Source organism: Amia ocellicauda, chromosome 18 (genome assembly GCF_036373705.1).
Source record: "Amia ocellicauda isolate fAmiCal2 chromosome 18, fAmiCal2.hap1, whole genome shotgun sequence".
Taxonomy (NCBI): domain Eukaryota; kingdom Metazoa; phylum Chordata; class Actinopteri; order Amiiformes; family Amiidae; genus Amia; species Amia ocellicauda.
The window spans coordinates 1,364,315-1,387,978 of record NC_089867.1 but is presented as its reverse complement, the minus strand read 5'-3'; the positions used below and the strand labels follow the sequence as shown (position 1 = coordinate 1,387,978).

Below are 23,664 nucleotides of genomic sequence, written 5' to 3'. Positions count from 1 at the left end.
TTATTGCATCAGGAAATCATAATCAATGGTTATTTACATTTCTATGGCTTTGAGCATGATGGCAAAATAGTTGTTTTAAGACCTGTATATCATTAATTAAAAATGTTTATTGAACTAATGACTTAGGATGAGTTTTGTTGGGAAATATCGAGATATTTTATGTTTCTTTTTGTCACATTCTCTGCTTTATTTATTTTGAACTATTGTATACATTATATAATATCAGTAGTGGGAAGAATAGTAGTCAGTACAATAGAATACAAAAAAATGTCAAATTACTCAGATCAAAGAAGCAGGAGTTGGGAGGGAAAGAACAGAAGGGATTAGTGTGGAGAGATAGAGGGAATGCACATGTCAGGCCTGGTGCTGAGGAATATTTAGGTGAATCCTGAACTACTGCCCTTGAATTGGAAAAGAAGCGTTGCAGGCTGTGCAAAATTATTATTGGATCAAATCTTTTTTCTTTTCTTCATTTTAAGTAGATGCCTAAGGTCCATGCATTACATTAACTTGTGACATCTTGCTATTATCCAAACTAAATTGGATACCACCATGGAGAGTGTGAAAGGCCAAAGTATCAAGCTGCATTTTAGAGAAGGGTTTATATTAAGGACTGTACCAAGTATATTTTTCTCTCTTTGGTACACTTGTGCTTCTTATTATGAATGTGTCATAACATGGTTTATTTCCTTTTCTTCCTGCAGGCAAGTCCAGATCACCCTGTACATCATCTGAGGTGAGGGATTCATTTTTTGTATTAGCTTCAGGAGGGAGATGTAGAGAGATTGTAATCTATTATTTGTTTGATAATCTTCTTTGCAACAAGGATGTTCCCAGGTTGCTTGTTTTGCCTGATTACCATCCAATTGATAAATAAATAGGGATTCAATTGTTTTCCAGCTAATTTATGTGATTCTGTTGTTGCAAATGTTTCTTTGCTTACCAGCTTCTTTTATTTATCATCAAGTTTCAAATAAAAAATTACCATTGTATCTTGCTTGAAATCCATATTGAAAGTGATACAAATGAGCCCAAGAATTATCATTGACAGTTAGTACTCTGCTTGGACCTTGTGTTTGATGATATTTGTGCAAAACAATCTTCAACTCAAATTTTGTATTTTAATTTGGAAGAGGTCTGTGTCAGACACATTCAAACTCTTGCAGAAGAATATCCATTTCCTCAATCTCCCCAAACTCATCCTGTAGCATTAGAGGTGTGTATGCAGGGATGAATTTCAAGAGTTTCTACATATTTTTTGAGATGCTGCTGGAAATTTAAGACTGCTTTCTGAAGACCAATCAGGAGCTGTCTCGTGGAGTAGATGGACAGTGGCAATAGAGAGTTAGTGTTTAGACCTAGTTTCAAAAGAGAGAGTCACCAACCAGATTCATAATTCCCCCACTAAGCTGCTTTATACTACTTTATACTGAATTCCGTGATAGAACTGTACTGGAGACTTGCCTTGCAGTGTGCTAAGTTGCAAGGAATGGAGCTTCAGTATATCTTTACTGGATGGGACATGGATGCACAAGCAGCTAGCCACAGCCCTGAGACCATTACATCACTAATCCTGTACACTTGCAGCTGATTGGCAGAAGCTTGTGAAAACATAAACCCTCCATACTCTTTAGCCTTCAGAGAATGAGATTTCCAGTAATTCAGTGGGACATAATGTAGCTTAATGCTGAGATACCATAGGCTTCATGACTCTTGATTACTGCAAAGGTGCACTATGCTGAAGAGAGTGATAATCTCTGTGGAAACTCGTTTGTTGATCTTGTCTCAAATTATGCCATTGAAACTTTCTAAGCTTCCTTTTATTATCTTTTATTAGCCAGGACTCAGTTATTGAAGAAGTGATGAAGCAGTTACAATTTTAAAAAGTTGTGTTTTTAATTGTGGCTATTTGTTATATTTTTATTGTTTTATTAATACATTATTTTTTGTTGTTGTATTTTTTAATATTATTATGATTACGATTATTTTTCATTTTGAGTCTTTTCACGCTGTATAATGTTAGATCGCATTGCTGGAAACTGGATACTCCAATAGGTTGACATCACATTATAGCTAATCGTTTTACTTGCTGTTATAGAACTATCCATTCCTTCTCATTATTAACCACACTTTTCTAAATTTCCTCTGCCATTCAGACTTGGTGCCTCACAGTTACAGTGGCCTAGTTTTCAATCATCCCTTGTTACTAAATATTAACTCAGTGATTTTCTGGGCTCTTCTATCCATATAACATAAATATATTAAATATACCACTACATAGATGGTCTTTTTTGGATAATGGCTTTGTTTCCTACCATACCTTACACACTTCCTTGAACATGCTGGACTTTGTCCTAGTAGACTTCCCTCCCCCACAGCAAAAGGAAATACAGGATTAACCCAGTGTTGCTTGCTGTGGAATTAAAGCAAGATAAATACATCCTACTGAAGGTTTCTCTGACAGCACATTGTTAATGCATCCTCTTTATTGGATAGCCTAAGGAAAACAGTAACATTGAAATAACTTAGTATTATGAAAAATATACAGGTTAACTGTGAGCTCTCCTCTCACATGAAGTGATGAAAATAACGAAATATGTGAGCAGGAGAAGCCTTTTTATATCTTGGGCGATAGATAGTAACATATCGTCCATCACAAGTAACTACACCTTGTTAAAATACAAATGAAATTACCACATACATAATAATTAACATAGGCCTGAGATTATTACTGTTGTTGTTGTGTTTGATGTGTAAATACAAATATAAAGACATTAATTCCCACTGTTCATTCCCATTTGTAAAGCAAAACTGATTTGTGATTGGTGGAAATTTCAGTTTCAAAACCTGTGGTAAATTGCCTGATACTGTGTCACAAACCAATGAATAACCAGACTGGGTGAAAGTTTGTATTGCAGACTTTGATGTACAGTATCAAGTTGTAAACTTACTCTAATAGATCCAATCAACTTTCTTTACCTCAGTGTCTTGTCATGGTTTTGCTGTAAGCACAATAAGTTGTGTAGACTTTACAGCACATGTCATTACATGTCATTGTCTTTTGAATATTATTGCAGAAAATATATTTATTAATTTGTGAAGTGCTTTATTCTTTGGTCTTACTAAAGGGACAGCTAGCAATGATAAATGAAAAAGAACAGCAGTTGTTAGAAGATTTCTAAGTCAAAGGAGAGGTTATTGTTAGAGGGCAGTCATCTGTGCAGTATTTGTCCTGTCGTCCTGAGCTCCATTAACACCTGCTTATTGGATGAATGCAGTTGGGTTGTGATGTACAGTCATCCTGACTCTTTGCTGTTATCATAAATTAGGGAGGGAAATGTGTGGGATTAGGGAGAAGATTTGTTACTAGGATGGGTTGCTTGTTCATATTAAACAATAGGAACTGTCTTTACCCAAACATAGACTGGGAAAGACCAGTTGGGACTACAGAGGCAGAAATAGAAATGGTTGAGATGGCAAATTACTGCTTTCTAACTCAATTTGTTAGTGAACCAACCAGAAAACCGAAAAGCGCATGCATTTGATATTTTCAAATGACCAAGATAGAGTCAGAAGGGCATTAGTTAGAGAACCAATGGCAAACTGTGATCACAATATGGTTAGCTTTGAGGCATACTTAAAAAAAAAAAAAACAATGGTCTTCAATTTTAGAAAAGCAAACCTTGAAGGTATGAGGCAGCTATACTGGGGCACACTGGACACAGATTCAGTTGAAAATGGGTGGTTATTTAAAAAATATACTACTAGAGGTTTAGGAGAAATTTGTACCAAAACTTTGCAAATTGAGGACCACAAAACATTGGCCTAAATGGTTTAATCGAAATATGCAAACAAATATCAAGAGAAATAAAATGTTGTATAGTGCATACAAAAGAGATCGAGACAAAACAAAATACGAAGAATGTCATACCAATCCACAAGAAAGGGGACAAAACTGAGCCAGGAAATTACAGACCAATCAGTCTCACCTGCATCACCTGTAAAATGTTGGAAAAAATGATTAGACAGAAAATAGAGGAGCATCTCAATGAAAACCATATTCTTGGAGATAGTCAACATGGGTTTAGACGAGGCAGATCATGTCTCACTAATTTATTAGAGTTCTTTGAACATGCAACTGCAGCTGTAGATCACATGAGAGCATATGATATGATATACTTAGATTTTCAAAAAACTTTTGATAAGTTTCCACACCAAACACTGATCCTGAAATTGGAAACTGTAGGCATTCAGGGTAATGTAAGTAGATGGATTATGAACTGGTTGATGTATAGGAAACAGGGTGTCGATTAGAGGAGTTGCTTCTAACTGGAGTGAGGTTGTTAGTGGAGTTCCACAGGGATCAATACTAGGGCCTGTGCTTTTTCTAATCTATATTAATGATCTGCACTCTGGGATAGTTGGCAAACTTGCCAATTTGCGGATGATACTAAAATAGGTGACTCAGCAGATCCAATCTCGGCAGCTCAGGTTATTCAAAGGGACTATGGACCTGATCTTAAAACTTTGCGTAATTTCTGGGCAAAATGTGTGTTGCGCAAGAAAAATGCAGCTTGGCAAGAAATGAGAGATATTCAAACATGGAATACATTGGGATATATATATTTTTTTAATTATTTTATTTTTTTCCTGTTTCGCGCAAATCTGTTTGTGCCTCACAAACCCGCCTGCCCCAACCTACAGTGTGCTGTTATTCCCACTGTTTGAGCCAGCTTTGTGCATTTATTGGATGAATGCGCCCACAAATAATGCACAAAAATGTATTTATTTATTTAACTTAAGAGTTCTTAAATTCAGTGCATATTTGGATGCACTATTATTAATTATAATACTACTACTAATAATATTATTAATGTATTGTTATTGGTTCTTACATTTAGTTTGTCTGAATTTGATTAATGATCCATTCTACCTGGATATCAATGAATCAATCAATTTCCTTGCATTGTCATACATTTGCTAAGAGTTCACGTTCCCTTAACCCTATATGTACACACATATATGTATACACTCACCTAAAGGATTATTAGGAACACCATACTAATACTGTGTTTGACCCCCTTTCGCCTTCAGAACTGCCTTAATTCTACGTGGCATTGATTCAACAAGGTGCTGAAAGCATTCTTTAGAAATGTTGGCCCATATTGATAGGATAGCATCTTGCAGTTGATGGAGATTTGTGGGATGCACATCCAGGGCACGAAGCTCCCGTTCCACCACATCCCAAAGATGCTCTATTGGGTTGAGATCTGGTGGGGGCCAGTTTAGTACAGTGAACTCATTGTCATGTTCAAGAAACCAATTTGAAATGATTCCACCTTTGTGACATGGTGCATTATCCTGCTGGAAGTAGCCATCAGAGGATGGGTACATGGTGGTCATAAAGGGATGGACATGGTCAGAAACAATGCTCAGGTAGGCCGTGGCATTTAAACGATGCCCAATTGGCACTAAGGGGCCTAAAGTGTGCCAAGAAAACATCCCCCACACCATTACACCACCACCACCAGCCTGCACAGTGGTAACAAGGCATGATGGATCCATGTTCTCATTCTGTTTACGCCAAATTCTGACTCTACCATCTGAATGTCTCAACAGAAATGGAGACTCATCAGACCAGGCAACATTTTTCCAGTCTTCAACTGTCCAATTTTGGTGAGCTTGTGCAAATTGTAGCCTCTTTTTCCTATTTGTAGTGGAGATGAGTGGTACCCGGTGGGGTCTTCTGCTGTTGTAGCCCATCCGCCTCAAGGTTGTACGTGTTGTGGCTTCACAAATGCTTTGCTGCATACCTCGGTTGTAACGAGTGGTTATTTCAGTCAAAGTTGCTCTTCTATCAGTTTGAATCAGTCGGCCCATTCTCCTCTGACCTCTAGCATCAACAAGGCATTTTCGCCCACAGGACTGCCGCATACTGGATGTTTTTCCCTTTTCACACCATTCTTTGTAAACCCTAGAAATGGTTGTGCGTGAAAATCCCAGTAACTGAGCAGATTGTGAAATACTCAGACCGGCCCGTCTGGCACCAACAACCATGCCACACTCAGAATTGCTTAAATCACCTTTCTTTCCCATTCAGACATTCAGTTTGGAGTTCAGGAGATTGTCTTGACCAGGACCACACCCCTAAATGCATTGAAGCAACTGCCATGTGATTGGTTGGTTAGATAATTGCATTAATGAGAAATTGAACAGGTGTTCCTAATAATCCTTTAGGTGAGTGTATATTGGGCACTAAAGTGGTAGAATCTGGACAAACCAGTATCCTTCAGACGTGTCACTAAATACCCAGCATTCATAGACTACATGGACGAACACACATTAATTGCAAGTCTAATAAGCCAAATATTTTCAATTGGATGTGACAAACCGGGGTTCTAATGTACATGACCAGCACAGAGCATTATGGTTAAAAATGTATGAATGTATAAATACACTGGATAGGAACTGTAAATTACATATTACAAATAACAGTTTAGGTCTCATAATCCCCTGCCTTCCTGTTTTCTAGGCCACACACTCTCTGCTGCAGTCTTTTAAAATCAATTAAGAACTGTAATTACTAACCCAGAAGGAACTAACCCTGCTGGACAGGTGACTGTGTTTACAGTACACTTCATTATACTTCGTAGTAAAAAAAGCCAAGATAGCAGATGGGGAACAAGAATTACAGAATTAACTTCTACCATCCCTGGATCTGAACCTTAACTTCACAAGTCTTCAAACAGATTAACCACAGGAGCAAGCAACATGATTTCTGATGAGAAATTATGAGAGAGAGAGAGAGAGAGAGAGAGAGAGAGAGAGAGAGAGAGAGAGAGGAATTTAAACTCCAGGAATTTCATATTTACTGTGAGTTTTCTGAGGAAACATCCACTGACATACTAACATGCACCAGCTTTTACACAATCTGGTCTTCTTATATAACGCCAGCTGTCCACAGTGGGTAACTGAGCTCCTTCTCTCGCCCTCGTTTCTACCAGCTGGCTCCCTTTGCCAATGCAAGAAGTGATCTGTGTGCCTTCCTGCAGGACTGAACTGAGAAGAGGAGAGCTACATTTGGACTCTCCATATCTTAAAAATATTAATTTCTCCTGTGAATCACTCAAGATAATAATTAAAAAAAAACTAAACATAAAAAGACTGTAACTGAGTAAAACAGCTCATGGAGGGGAATTACATTTTAACCCACTAGCACCACAGTGTACTGCAGATTTAAAATCTCCCTACATCATACTGAATATTAATTAATATAAACTTTAGAAAAGGAATACAGTGATACAATGCATAATAATGAATTATCATTCCTCTATTAAATCTTTAACATGGAAAGCTTACCACACATGGTATTATAGTGAAGCAGTAAATTAGAACTACATATACATGAAAAACAATAACAGGGACTGTCAAAAATCATAATGAAATTTAAACAAATATCTGTATGGTAAATGTATCATGATTTATCAGTTTGACTGACCATTAACCTACTTTGCCTTAAATACAACTAATTAACTTCTGAAAGAAGATCTCCTTAAAAGTAGGCCTATTCAATATCATGGCATGGAAGGATTGTACCACGAAACATACAGAAACATGACCATTTTGTGCCATTTTCTGCTTCCTCTGGCATTTCACAGAGTGAAATATTCTCTGCAGACAAAGCTATGGCATAGGACTCCCAAGATGCACTACCTTTCACTGACGGTGGGGATAGTGTTCTTGGGGTCATTCCTCCTCCTCCAAACATGGCGAGTTGAGTTGATGCCAAAGAGCTCGATTTTGGTCTCATCTGACCACAACACTTTCACCTAGTTCTCCTCTGAATCATTCAGATGTTGGCAAACTTCAGACGGGCCTGTACATGCGCTTTCTTGAACAGGGGGGCCTTGCGGGCGCTGCAGGATTTCATTGCTTCACGGCATAGTGTGTAACCAATTGTTTTCTTGGCGACTATGCCTTGAGATCATTAACAAGATCCTCCCGTGTAGTTCTGGGCTGATTCCTCACCGTTCTCATGATCATTGAAACTCCATGAGGTGAGATCTTGCATGGAGCCCCAGACCGAGGGAGACTGACAGTTATTTTGTGTTTCTTCCATTTGCGAATAATCGCACCAACTGTTGTCACCTTCTCACCAAGCTGCTTGGCGATGGTCTTGTAGCCCATTCCAGCCTTGTGTAGGTCTACAATCTTGTCCCTGACATCCTTGGACAGCTCTTTGGTCTTGGCCATGGTGGAGAGTTTGGAATCCGATTGATTGCTTCTGTGGACAGGTGTCTTTTATACAGGTAACGAGCTGAGATTAGGAGCACTCTCTTAAAGGGAGTGCTCCTAATCTCAGCTCGTTACCTGTATAAAAGACACCTGGGAGCCAGAAATCTTGCTGATTGATAGGGGATCAAATACTTATTTCCCTCATTAACATGCAAATCAATGTATAACTTTTTTGAAATGTGTTTTTCTGGATTGTTTTGTTGTTATTCTGTCTCTCACTGTTAAAATACACCTACCATTAAAATTATAGACTGATCATTTCTTTGTCAGTGGGCAAATGTACAAAATCAGCAGGGGATCAAATACTTTTTTCCCTCACTGTATATATACACTCACCTAAAGGATTATTAGGAACACCTGTTCAATTTCTCATTAATGCAATTATCTAACCAACCAATCACATGGCAGTTGCTTCAATGCATTTAGGGGTGTGGTCCTGGTCAAGACAATCTCCTGAACTCCAAACTGAATGTCTGAATGGGAAAGAAAGGTGATTTAAGCAATTTTGAGAGTGGCATGGTTGTTGGTGCCAGACGGGCCGGTCTGAGTATTTCACAATCTGCTCAGTTACTGGGATTTTCACGCACAACCATTTCTAGGGTTTACAAAGAATGGTGTGAAAAGGGAAAAACATCCAGTATGCGGCAGTCCTGTGGGCGAAAATGCCTTGTTGATGCTAGAGGTCAGAGGAGAATGGGCCGACTGATTCAAGCTGATAGAAGAGCAACTTTGACTGAAATAACCACTCGTTACAACCGAGGTATGCAGCAAAGCATTTGTGAAGCCACAACACGTACAACCTTGAGGCGGATGGGCTACAACAGCAGAAGACCCCACCGGGTACCACTCATCTCCACTACAAATAGGAAAAAGAGGCTACAATTTGCACAAGCTCACCAAAATTGGACAGTTGAAGACTGGAAAAATGTTGCCTGGTCTGATGAGTCTCCATTTCTGTTGAGACATTCAGATGGTAGAGTCAGAATTTGGCGTAAACAGAATGAGAACATGGATCCATCATGCCTTGGTACCACTGTGCAGGCTGGTGGTGGTGGTGTAATGGTGTGGGGGATGTTTTCTTGGCACACTTTAGGCCCCTTAGTGCCAATTGGGCATCGTTTAAATGCCACGGCCTACCTGAGCATTGTTTCTGACCATGTCCATCCCTTTATGACCACCATGTACCCATCCTCTGATGGCTACTTCCAGCAGGATAATGCACCATGTCACAAAGGTGGAATCATTTCAAATTGGTTTCTTGAACATGACAATGAGTTCACTGTACTAAACTGGCCCCCACAGTCACCAGATCTCAACCCAATAGAGCATCTTTGGGATGTGGTGGAACGGGAGCTTCGTGCCCTGGATGTGCATCCCACAAATCTCCATCAACTGCAAGATGCTATCCTATCAATATGGGCCAACATTTCTAAAGAATGCTTTCAGCACCTTGTTGAATCAATGCCACGTAGAATTAAGGCAGTTCTGAAGGCAAAAGGGGGTCAAACACAGTATTAGTATGGTGTTCCTAATAATCCTTTAGGTGAGTGTATATACCAATTCAGTGTTTTAATCATGTTTTTAAATCTTCTTTACCAACCCCAAATAAATGCTTGGCATTAGTATCATTTTCACTCCAGTTTTGCCAGGCTTAAGGCCATCTATATGAAGTTATTATTTTAAATCCACTTCAAGACCATAAGTACATAGATGTTAAATACAGCTCTGGGACCATTTACTTGTAAATGCTGTTTTGTGAATAATTGAAGAGTCTGCTCTATACTGTCTGCTGACTTTTCGAAGCGAAGTGAGTCCCTCGTCCATTGACAACTTAGTCAGTTACTATATTTGAAGAGAACTGCATATTTTAAGGGTGTCAGCTGATGCTGGAATAAAACGTTTCGCTCTGGCCTCATATCACTTGTAGTGTAATATTTTCAGGTCATTGGATTTCTTTTCTAGATTACAGCCATTTATAAATGCTTGTTACCTGTATAAAAGACACCTGTCCACAGAAGCAATCAATCAATCAGATTCCAAACTCTCCACCATGGCCAAGACCAAAGAGCTGTCCAGAGATGTCAGGGACAAGATTGTAGACTGGAATGGGCTACAAGACCATCGCCAAGCAGCTTGTGAGAAGGTGACAACAGTCGGTGCGATTATTCGCAAATGGAAGAAACACAAAATAACTGTCAGTCTCCCTCGGTCTGGGGCTCCATGCAGATCTCACCTCGTGGAGTTTCAATGATCATGAGAACGGTGAGGAATCAGCCCAGAACTACACGGGAGGATCTTGTTAATGATCTCAAGGCAGCTGGGACCATAGTCACCAAGAAAACAATTGGTAACACACTACGCCGTGAAGGACTGAAATCCTGCAGCGCCCGCAAGGTCCCCCTGCTCAAGAAAGCACATGTACAGGCCCGTCTGAAGTTTGCCAATGAACATCTGAATGATTCAGAGGAGACCTGGGTGAAAGTGTTGTGGTCAGGTGAGACCAAAATCGAGCTCTTTGACATCAACTCAACTCGCCGTGTTTGGAGGAGGAGGAATGACCCCAAGAACACCATCCCCACCGTCAAACATGGAGGTGGAAACATTATGCTTTGGGGGTGTTTTTCTGCTAAGGGGACAGGACAACTGCACCGCATCAAAGGGACGATGGACGGGGCCATGTACCATGAAATCTTGGGTGAGAACCTCCTTCCCTCAGCCAGGGCATTGAAAATGGGTCGTGGATATGGGTATTCCAGCATGACAATGACCCAAAACACACAGCCAAGGCAACAAAGGAGTGGCTCAAGAAGAAGCACATTAAGGTCCTGGAGTGGCCTAGCCAGTCTCCAGACCTTAATCCCATAGAAAATCTGTGGAGGGAGCTGAAGGTTCGAGATGCCAAACGTCAGCCTCGAAACCTTAATGACTTGGAGAGGATCTGCAAAGAGGAGTGGGACAAAATCCCTCCTGAGATGTGTGCAAACCTGGTGGCCAACTACAAGAAATGTCTAACCTCTGTGATTGCCAACAAGGGTTTTGCCACCAAGTACTAAGTCGAAGGGGTCAAATACTTATTTCCCTCATTAACATGCAAATCAATTTATAACTTTTTTGAAATGCGTTTTTCTGGATTGTTTTTTTGTTATTCTGTCTCTCACTATTAAAATACACCTACCATTAAAATTATAGACTGATAATTTCTTTGTCAGTGGGCAAACACTCAAATACTTTTTTCACTCACTGTATTTTGTCAGAGTATCCTGTGCAGATTATTCACAGAAGCAATATTTAAAGGATTAAAAGGATCATTCCTAGTTTTTGCATCCCATCTATCATTAAGATTTTTGTTTTGTTATGTTTTATTTTGTTCAACTATCATTACCTGGAATTAAAGGTTATGGAACTTGAATGTCAGACTTTTTAAAGATACAATTAATTGACGTGTAAATCCACAAAGAAACAAGTTAAATGGTGAACAGGAGTAGCCTAGTGCTGCTTGTGAATGCAGGTGAAAGATAATTTGACAGAAATTGTGTAAATTCTGACTTCACAATTGTTTTCCCACTATATCTTTCAATATTGACTATTCTCTTGTTACTTGAGATTAAACCAGTTAGGTCACCATCACAATAGCCAGTTAATGTCATGTTAATGACTTTTAAAATTTTGAATGCAAGGACTTCCTTCAAAGAGCTTCAGGGACGTGGACTTTCTTGTTATGCAGCTAGGGGTTTCGTGGTTGACATTGTCACAAGGGCTGGGGAAAGCACATGACAACACTGCTGTGTGTGTTTCTGTTGTGAACTCTTGCTTGTTTTGCTTAGCTGCTTACTTGGACACAATACCATGCTGTGGCTGGGCATGTCGTTGGCTCAGGTTTTCACCCTGCAGTGCTTAATGTTCAGTCACGTGTGGGATTTTTAAGAGCAACACAGGAAACCGCTGATTTCCCCCTTTAAAGAAACTGAAGATCTTTAGCTAAATATGTATGTATTTATTTATTTTAATACATGCATACAAAAATAACAATGTAATAGGTCAATGTTTCTTAGCATAGATTCTGTTAATTACTTATTACTTATAAGTGTTTTTTAGATTTTGTTATGGGTGTTTCTGATATGTTTACCAGTGCAGGAAAAAACATGCTAATAAATGTCAAAAACAAACTTTAACATATGCCATCCAGAGATGCTTTTAAAAAAAATATTTTTCTAGAACCACACCCTAATCTCATTAGACAGAATAGTTATTTCATCCCCTACTATACATGTGTACTACTAAGTACGAAAATTTATTTTTCCTTTATTTTTATTTGTCCTGTGCTTTATGTTCTTTAAAGAAAATAAACTGTCAACTTTATCTCAGAATGTTATTCATGTTATATTGCTAATTTTTTGAATGAGAAAAGAAAACTTTGAAATGAACAAAACAATTATAATTACTTTTAATAGAATGAAAAAATAGAATGAACCAAAGACTGAAAGTTGTATTGTGCAAAATCGGTTGACTTTTTAGTAAATTACATTTACATTCTGTAGAAAAATATTGTGGATTTTTTTTTAAATCTGTATCAAAGTAAAATCTGAACTGTTATTTATAGAATGCTGCTTCAATGGCCTTTTAAGTTGCTAACACTCTTACAGCTGTCTACATTAGACTATTAGGTGAGAATCTACTTTTAATACCTTTATATGGTTTAATGATTTTTAAGGGTGAAGCGAATGCCAAAATAATTAAAAAACACCCAAAACACACTGAACCCATTTTAGGAACTGGAACCTTTTGTTTCTTGTGTGTTTACCAAGGACTTTAAAAAGCCTGCCATAATGGGTGTTTTGTCAGTATCCTAATTCAATGGACAACAAAAGGTACTGGGAGAGAAGCTGTGTGTAGCAGACTGAGGTCATACAGGAACATACCCTTTATTTATAGGACTGGGACTGACAAAAACTGTTTGTTCTTGTCTGTTCATGTCATATCTATATCTATATCATATATATTCTATATCATCACCATCACCATCAGTCTATATCAATTCACTGCTGGATGCAGGACTCCCCAATATGTTTTCACTTGCTTTGATCTATAGATCCTCTTTTCCATTTCATGCTTATTCTTCCATATTCTATGTAGTCATTTTCTATGTCTTTTTTTCATTTCTTGGGATCCTTTCAATAAACTGCCTTTGTCCATCTTTGATCTGTTGTTGTTGTTGCTGCAATGTGTCCAGCCCATTGCCATTTTAGAATTCACTCTTTCAGTTGTTACATATTTGTATGTTCTCTGATCCATTCACTTTTTTCTATCTCTTGTTATTCCATGCATCTATCTTTCTTTGTGTCTTCAGTTTCTGTATAATGTTTTGCATTAAGCAACCAGGTTTCACATACGTAAGTGAGCACTGGTAGTGTGCATTGATCAAATGCCTTTATCTTGAGGGAAGTTGGTAAATTTCCTTTCAGCAGTGTGCTGTTTCTTCCGAACATGACTTTTGTATGGAAAGTGTTGAATTCTATTTCCTGTATGCATCAGGTTTTGCCTTTTAAACCAGCAGATTTATTTATTTAGTTCCTGTGGAGTTACTACTAGGATATCCTCATGATCTTATGAAATAAGATTGCATGTGTTTGACATCAGAAGATCTCAACAGCTGGTTTCATGGTTCAGTGAAGATTTGAAACATGCTGACTTGTTTTACCAGAGGAAAAAAAAACATAATCTATGGTGGAAGATTATTCCCCCAGAATTGTTCCTTTTCCTAAGTGTTCCTAAGCAGTTTGATATCTGATAGTTAAGCAAATATAATCCATAGGCAACTTTTGGATAACCCCCCCCCCAAAAAAAAACCCAACAAAAAACATTGCATTCTAATTGGAAATGCATTGTATGTTGCTTTGTTGGAAGTGAAATCAGGCACTTGAAGGAATAGAAGTGTATTAATCTTCCAGACTAGGAGCTTATTTATGAATTTGGATAGGCCCTGAGGATTATGCATGAGAGCATAATGGCCGGTTCTGTGGTGGCTACATGATTCAAGATTCCACACTGAGGTTGGTGTGCGGAAAAGTACACACGTGGAATTCTGGTTGCCTGTTGCCTTTTTTTGGGTTAGAAAGTTGTTTGGAAGGCAACAGTGGTCAGAAAAAGTTCCACAATGCTGTGAAAGTATTTTGTCAGCTTTAATGTCTATGTTATATAGGTCTACTGCCTGCACAATTCTGCTGGTAACACTGAGCTGTTTTAATCAAATTAGTTTCCACTGTGCCTCCTCCCTCTTCTACTTCATTCCACAGAGTCACAAGCCTGTAAATGAGATTGTGATATTTAATTGGAACTGAGTAGAGTAAGTAGTAAGTTTTCTCTGCACGCACAGTTTGATAGTTAAGACTATTAAAGTAGGTTAAGGAGGAGCCGATTTCAAGTTATTAACCCTATGTTTACAATATGCTTATTGGCAACACAGTGATGCACAGTAGTATTTCAAATATAGCCTGCCTGCTTTGGAAGATTTCACTGACCAGACATTTAAGGCATTGAAACTTCTACAAACCACTTGCTATTGTACTATGTTAAAATTACATAAAATATTTATATTAAGGCAGAACATTTTGGGGTGATTTTATTAATGCATTAGAAAAACAGCATTCTCCAGTTTAACAAACAAACAAAATAATAATAATAATAATAATAGAAACAAATTCTTAATTATTTTAAGGGAATTAACATAGGTCACTATTATATTAACAGATAAATGAACAATGGTGATAATAGTGTAATATTAATGACAATGAAGTTTTTATTGTTTTATATATATAATATATATTAAATTGCATTATATACATATGGATTTTAGTCACACTGTCAAGAATGTTATCTATTACTGAACAGAAAAGTGTATTAGACTACAGTATGGATTTTGACATTTAAGTAATACTAGGCCATACCTGAGGCCATTGGCATTTTAAATTATTAATGTCTGTCTGTCTGTCTATGTGTGTGTGCATGACTGCATGTTTGCTGTCACACTGTTCTACTCTACCTTCTCTTATACTCATTCTTTAACAAAGGATGGGAAGACAAATGTTTATACTGTACTTACTATAGTGGACACAGTTAGTCTAATTATTCTCAACATTTGTATAATTATAACATTTTGTAGATTTTGGGGGGAAAACCTGATAATTAACAAAATCATTATATCAATGATTGCCAAATTGTATCTAAATGAAACCTAGGTTTCCTGCTTAAGAGATACAGACGTGTGACGTTTTTTTTTATTTGATCTGTTGGCGGAACACAAAGTACAAACCTGTACGCTATTGTACTTTAATTTTATTGTCAGAAGACACTTTCTGCTACTTATAAATCAAAATGTGATACGATTCAAGTTTTGTTTTTGTTTTACGGGTTGTTCAAAGTTTTGATTTGGTCTAAAAACATTTGCATATATGGCATTGCTGAAGGTAACATAATTCATTATATAACTGAATTAAGACGTAAGGTTTAATTCCACCCTTACCAAAAGTGGGTAGATTGCTACGATTGGATGTGCTTTTCTAAACACTGGAGAAAAGGATATTGAATTTCAAAACATGCTCAGCTTAATATATTTTGGGCCTGGGAAATTTCAGAACAAATGGCATCAATTTCCACTAATGCTCTCAATCAGTATGTAATCTGGATAAATTCAGCAGAGATTATTCTCCAAGACTGAGGGGCTTCTGTATAACCTAGGGGACAAACAATATAGAGGCAGATAGAACTGTGCCTGGACTTTAGTTACTACAGTGTTGTAATGCGATACTTCAGGGTGTAAAACAATACTGCCAGAGATGTACAAAGAAGGGATTCTTAATCTTGGCCTTCAGTGTCCCATGATTCCCAGTCCAAGAGGCCCCTCGCCAGGCTTGGCATGTCCAATGGGAAGAAATTCCCTGATCAAATTTCTCTGACTTATCTGAGAGAGACGAGTACTTCTCTTTAAGTTTTGTATTCTCTATTCAGGGTCACAGAATCAACTTTGTGCATTTTCAGTGTGTCTTTGTTTTAGACTTTGCATTTTATAGGACGTTTCTGAATTTTCTTTTTCTCAGCTGATGTTTAGACCGGAGGCTTAATTTTCCCTGCAAGGAAAGACAAAATGCATATTTAGTTCTGTGGTATGATTACAGGACTATGTCAATGAGTACCATGTAGTGTAGTGTGACACTGAAATTAAACGTGTGTTGAATGTGTTCAAGCTAGTTTTATTTGTGAGGGTAAATTGACCAGTAAGGAGACTTTGATTCAGTAAAAACAAATCTGACCTAGGGGAAGTGACTCGATTAAGCCCACGTACCATATAAGCCCAATTGGTCTTTTATTTAGAAATACAAAAAAGACAGGAAATATTAGAGGGTCACAGCAAATGTAAAAAGTTGTTTCTGTCATGTTATTTTTTATTTGGAGCCAATCAAATGTTTTGATCTTGAGTTATCTTGTGCTGCCACTGTGCAGCAGACATTTTAGAAGTCACCCCAAAACAATTGCTTTATGAGGGGCCCTCCCAAGAAGCATTTCTTCTGGAATTTGGTGACCAAACTTTTTTGTCATATGGGCTTAAAAGGAAGAGCACCATTGAAAAGACTGTTAGCACATGGCTTGAAAGCAGAGTTATTATTTTATTTATTCTACCAACAATAGAAAACATAGACTAAGTTGTAAAAAATAATGCATTTTATTATTATAGAGATATTACATGTTACATTTAACTCTATAATAATTAATTTAATTTTAATGGACCACTGTTGGTATTAATAAGCCCACTAAGCCCAGAACCCATTGCACCTCATATGTATAAAAAAAGCCTTGAATTCATTTATATTACTCAGAATACATCCTTGTCATTCATGAACTTAACTACTTACCTTATTTTCATTGTATGGACAATATGGGTAGACAGAGAAATTGATAGAGACTGCCTAAACATGATGGAAGCTTGCTGTAAATTTCGTGCGGATCATGGATGGACAAGAGGAATTTTCAGGAGTATTTTGAGAAGCTGTTTTGCCCAAGTTTGCCAAGATCTCTGGCATTGGACTGCCAAGAGTTTTAATTTTTGACAGTCATGCCTGAGAGCAATGGGATATTCGCTGTGAGTACAGACAAGTGTCCACAAATCATGCTCCTTTTTTTGAAGCACCTGTGCAGACTTTCACAGCTCCAACAGCCCCGGCCCAAACGTTAACAGAGTAAACTGCTGCAAAACAGAGCAAAGTGCAACAATTCCATGTAATGGAAATGAGTATCAGATCAAATAAAAATAAAATGAATTGGTTAGGTTGGTTATTTGAAGTCTGAATTCAAAACTCAATAACATTAAGTTCTTAATCAATAAAATGTGAAGTATTTACTGTTAAAACCCAATGTGGGCTGAAAGGGTAAACATGTACTGAAGAACTGCATTTCTTTCCCTGTGTGTCTATGTGAAAAAGGTCACTGTCTCACTGTCTTACTGTGCTATGGTACTGTGCTATAGTTCAACCCTGATACCTAGATCAACAGGGTTTGATAAGAACCAGTTTTCACCAGCATTTTGGGCTTGATACATCATACAAACCCCCCTTTATATTAAACATTACGTATGCCTTAAATTTCTCCCGGTCTTCCTGAGTGGTTTTCAGGCAGAAACTGAGCTTCCACTCATCACGGGAGAGACATGTGGTCTGGTCTGCATAAAAGTGCCTGTAGTGTGTTACTTCTTTAAGTTCTTGAGATTGCCTCTTGAACCTCTTCCATGCAGATGCTTGTAATAAACACCTTTTGATTTGGAGGTACATCTCTCTCTGGATTTCTGAGACTCTTCATGTACCTTATAAGCCCACTCCGGACTTTCCACTTTTGCAATTAAATTTTGTCAATTGTAACAAAATCTACCACAAGTGTTTAGATGAGAGATTAATCCTCGATGTAGTACCCACTTTATTGGGAAGCAATTCACATATATACAGTTAGGTCCATAAATATTTGGACAGTGACACAGTTGTCATCATTATGGCTCTGTACGCCACCACAATGGATTTGAAAGGAAATGATCAAGATGTGTTTGAGTATAGACTTTCATTTTTAATTTAAGGGTAGTTACATCCAAATTGGGTGAATGGTGTAGGAATTACACCCATTTGTATATGTGGTCCCCCCAATTTTAGGGTCTCAAAAGTAATTGGACAAACTAACATAATTTTGAATCTTTCAATACTTGGTTGCAGATCCTTTGCAGTCAATGACTGCCTGAAGTCTGGAACCCATAGACATCACCAGATGCTGGGTTTCTTCCCTGGTGATGCTCTGCCAGGCCTGTACTGCAGCTGGCTTTTGTTCCTGCTTGTTCTATGGCATTTTGAAAATATACATTTCTGCCATGAGTGTTTTTGTACAGTTTGTTTCCCTCTTCTACAGTGGCAACTAATACAGACTGCTGACTACAGTAATCCATTTGATTCAGGGAGATATTACAGTAAATTGTAATAACTGTACTGTATAATCCATTCTCTCCGACGAATGCTACTTCTTTCATATAAACCACACCTGTAGGAGACTAATTGGCTTGAATGTAACATTTGGCCATCACCTTTCTCAACTTACACAAAACATCAGTGTAACCGCACATATATTGTCCTTGTATTTGCTATTTGAAGTTATTGGCTTGACTTCCATTTGCCCAGACATCAGTGTCAGGTAATGCGTTTGGGGATTGATGAGCTGACTACACAATGACTACACAATCAAAACTGCAGCAAGGACCGATAACCTTAATGTTCTAATGTATTGTTCAAAGGAAACTGTCAGAGAGAGAGACAGAGTTGATTAGACAGTACTCTACCAGTGCAAATTATTGCACTAAATTACTGCTTCGCAAATTGCAGAAAGCAAGTTGTCTAAACAGTTACGATAGAAATATGCTTGTACAAGCTTACTTTTAAACCTTTCCACTCACACTCACAGCAGCTCACACTGCATCTGAATCTATGCCACTAGTCAGTTTATACAGATCTCGTTATTGCTTTGTTTGTGTGTTTACTCTAAGGTTGGGTGGAGATTACTTTTTAGAGGTGCCTCATTCCTAAAACCCCGTTCACAATTGAACCCAGGGCCGGGTGAATGCTCAAAAATAAAAAGACGGCCATGGGCTGGGTGAAAAGTTATACCAGCTTTTTGAGGTGGCCTGAAATCCTAAATGCCGCCCCTAGAGACTCAAGTATCAGGCTGTGTCCAAAACCACATACTACATACTACATACTACGCACTAAAGTTACACTGAAGTATGTACTGCAGAAGTTTGGACGAATTTGGACGTACTAATTATGTAATCAAATCGCACCGTGTTGAACTTTCCCTTCACAGTTTAATGACAACTTCCTGTAAACAATAGACACTGCAGTAAATTAAAACATTCAGATGACTATTTATTTATACTAATAAATCATTCTTAACATAGCTAGCCTATCTGTACAGTTTTTGCTACTTACAAATAAAAATGGAATTGTCCACCAAATTCTCAGACATGAAATGACCACACCAGACACGCCCCCTTTTTCCCATATGGCCTTATGGGATTGAAAAGTGTCCAGTGCTCCCATACTTCATTTTCAATAGGAAGCAGTATCCATCTGGTTACTATTATAGTCATACTGTGTATGAATCTGCATCTTCCTAGAAAGAAAAAAAAAGTATAGGTTAATAATTTTATTTATAATGAAAACCTGTCAAACTACTCTGTGGTCAGTGAAAATAAAGTGTGTAGCTGGTAAATTTTTCTTTTTTTCTTTTACTAAATATGAAAAAATGCACTCCCTGATTATGTTAAAATAAAAATGCCAATCTGTTTATCTGTCTATATTGTGTGTATGTTATACACATTTCAGATGGTAAATCTCAATATTGATAATGCATACAACAATATCCTTTATTATGATTTCATGTAATTTAGACGTCCTACTAAATGTGCTTAGAATTCAGGTACATTGTATAACACAAATCATGAATTTGATTCCCCCAGTTGAACCCTGCTGCTAAATCCATAGCATGCACCGGTAAGCATACCTAATTTTATGTGTAACTGTTTTTTTTTTAGCAGAAGATGAATGCATAATTTTTTTTTGCAACTTTAGGCCTCATTTTCAGCTACATATGTGAATTCACTTTAGGCCCTCTAAAACCTCAACTGTGAACTGGGTCAGAAAAAAGCAGGAGAAATTTTAAGGCGGCCCGAGGCCGGCCTAGTAAGTGTGAACGGGGTCAAATAATTACCTTCCACACCAAATGGCTGTGAATCATCATGCAAATATTTTGACCATAGAAAATGTACATCAGAGAACTGCTTTGGTAAACTGGGCTGGAGAACATGACTGTCTTGCTCTTCATAAGATTGAAATGAATTGGCCATATTTTGCAAAGGGATGAAGGAGACTTATCTATAAATAACCTTGAGATGACCTGAGGGCAGAATAATTTGAATATGAGGGTGAAACCAAAATAACATGGAGGAGAACTGTGGACAAGGAGCTCAAAGAAAGAGCTAGATGTCAGCTGAGCTGAACATTCTGCAGACTGGCAAAAGTAGAAAGATGTTGTTTCTGCAATACACGCCAGTGAGCACGAAAAGGACTAACTTGCTTACTTACTGGTATAAGAGATTAATATAATTTAGCAGTTAAAATCTTTGCTAACGAGTTGAATTTTTTAGGCCATTTTTAAGATTTGATCAACAGTAACTACATCTAGAGCTAAAACCATGTTGTGTATCCCATTTAATAAAGGGAATTAAGTATTTACAGCATATGTAAGCAAATTTGTACACTATGACAGTGTGATGCATTAATTAAGTTAATGTATCTCGGAAAATAATAAAAATGCCATGCAAGATTTTATATTGATATAAAAATAGTTATTTCAAATAGAGACAATTTGAACCATATGATTTAAAAATGTCTTGTCAGCAGTAGAACCATTAGGCTAGTCTTTGTATTTTTCTTATTTTGTTTTCTGGCTGCACAATTGTACCACACACCACCTGCCTGAAAAGGGCAGGCAAGGGAAAAAACATTAATAATGTAGGTATTTATATTTTTGTTTTTGTTAAAGTTAATATTGGGTTCAATACTTTCAGTCAGTTTGGAAACACTGTGAGCACCATTGTAAAGATGGTATTGAATGAGATTAAAACACCATCTACTTCTGCTGCTGACTAGCCCTCCCCTCTCCTGAACATTGCCACGCTGGACCTTAGCCAGGAGAGTCCTCTCTCTCGATCTGCTCTGTATCACTGGCAAAAGACACTCCCTTTGAAAACAAATGTGCCTTACTAATTGTATCAACAGATAATGACCCTGCCTGCAAACCTTTGTGGTAAGATTTACCAAAGGTGTTTTGTTTAAATCTGCCCTGATAAAGGTCTTCTACTCCTACTTCCAAGGTGTTGCGTTTCATTATATTGACATTCCAGAAATATTAGTAATTTATGGCACAGCCATGACTAGGCAATACAAAAAAAAAAAAAAAAAAAATGGATTGTCCTGAATAGCATATAGTCATATATTTTGTGTTAAGGAATGCAACTTTATGTGAAAATAAAGGTATAGACTTGTCTTGCACATTATCTTTCACCTTGGTGTGGCTTGTTGGAATGTTGTCTCACTTGTTCATAGAAGACCTGCCTTCCTGTGTTGGTTGAACACCGTGAACACATAGCATGAAGTAAAAAGATGTCTTCTAATTGCCCAATACATACATTAACATTTCACAGAGGCTGCCACATATGGAAGCATATAAGAAACATAAGAAAGCTGACAAACGAGAGGAGGCCATTTGACCCATCATGCTAGTTTGGTGTCCATTAAGAACTGAGTGATCCAAGGATCCCATCCAGTCTGACTTAAATCATCGCTGGGGAGTTGGTTCCAGATTGTGACTACTCTCTGTGTGAAGAAGTGTCTCCTGTTTTCAGTCTTGAATGCCTTGAAGCCCAATTTCCATTTATGTCACCGGGTGCGTGTGTCCCTGCTGATCTGGAAAAGCTCCTCTGGTTTGATGTGGTCGATGCCTTTCATGTAGTGAACTTAAGTACATAAATAAATGTTGAAATATATACTGAAATATATATTCATTTCAACATTTATTTATTTCAATATATATTTATTTACTTCATCTTTTCATTGTCGACTGTTCAATCATGAAATAAATATTTAAATTGCTATTGATTCGTACCAGGGAGAGAAGATTTAAACATGCCATGTATGTATGTATGTATATATGTATGTATATTTAATTAAGTCCTCTATAGGACATAATATATGGTTAGGCAACCATATATTCTTGTAACAATATTCCATAAATATCATCCAGACATCTCCATATACTTTACCTATTCATGTAAATATTCACAATAGCAATTATTCTGTATGCTTACACTGCACACACGGACAGAGACAGAGAGAATATAAACACAACCTTCAGCATGTCCGCATACCGGCAAAATGTTAAAATTAAATACTTTTGAAATTCCATTTATAGTTACAGCAGCAGAGAATGTGCTTATGAAGATAATCAGAAAATAGTTTCAGCTTTTGTGCCAGACAATGAGTCATAATGCGCCATAAACACAATCATCAAAGCACTTTTCTTTTAGCCAACAACTATAGTAAACAATGTTTGCTTGCATACTAGTAACTATAGCTATAATTAATGCTTAATTCGCAATGTAGTTTTACACTCGGTTTCTGTGGATCAGTAAGATTTTATTTCAGGATTTATAAGTTTTGGGATCGTATATTTGTCTGTTTGGGTTTAATTATAATTATTGTGTACTAAGTATGTAGTTGGTTGCCATGGATATCCCCATACACATTATTGTTCCCTTTTGCACCCTGCAAAATGTGATATTTTAAATAACCATCAAACATTAACAACAAATCTCCAATATACCCATGATGTACAATATTGTGTTATACCTAGGGAGAGCATTATGTATGAACATTTGTTGAAATTTACCACATTTCCATGGGTCAGTTGATTGACAGATAAATATCCATATTCACTAAATTCGATCACTAGCCTACAAATGAATAATTGTCATCAAGGATTATTTGTGAATAGTGATTTAATTTTAAAAAAAGCATTTTGGAGTGTGTTCCCCCCAGCTTATAATGGCAAGCTGCATTCACAAAACAAACAAAAACTTTAGATTTAGAACAAACTGATGGGCCTGATCTCTTTACATTACGTAGATGTCATCAGCCTTTAATATAATATTGAACAAAAAGTTCATATTTTACTATGAGCAAATGTTTTTACAAAACAAAAATGAATTTAGTCATATGTTGTCAACATAAA

General features: G+C 37.3%; 1 protein-coding gene across 1 annotated transcript in view; it reads left to right on the top strand.

The window, feature by feature from the left end:
* LOC136713414 (protein spire homolog 1) overlaps positions 1-23,664 on the top strand; it is an 86,442-nt gene that overhangs the window by 5,118 nt on the left and 57,660 nt on the right. The window contains exon 2 of the mRNA XM_066690480.1: positions 705-736. Within this exon, the coding sequence (XP_066546577.1) occupies positions 705-736 (32 nt within the window). The remainder of the gene's footprint in view (positions 1-704; positions 737-23,664) is intronic.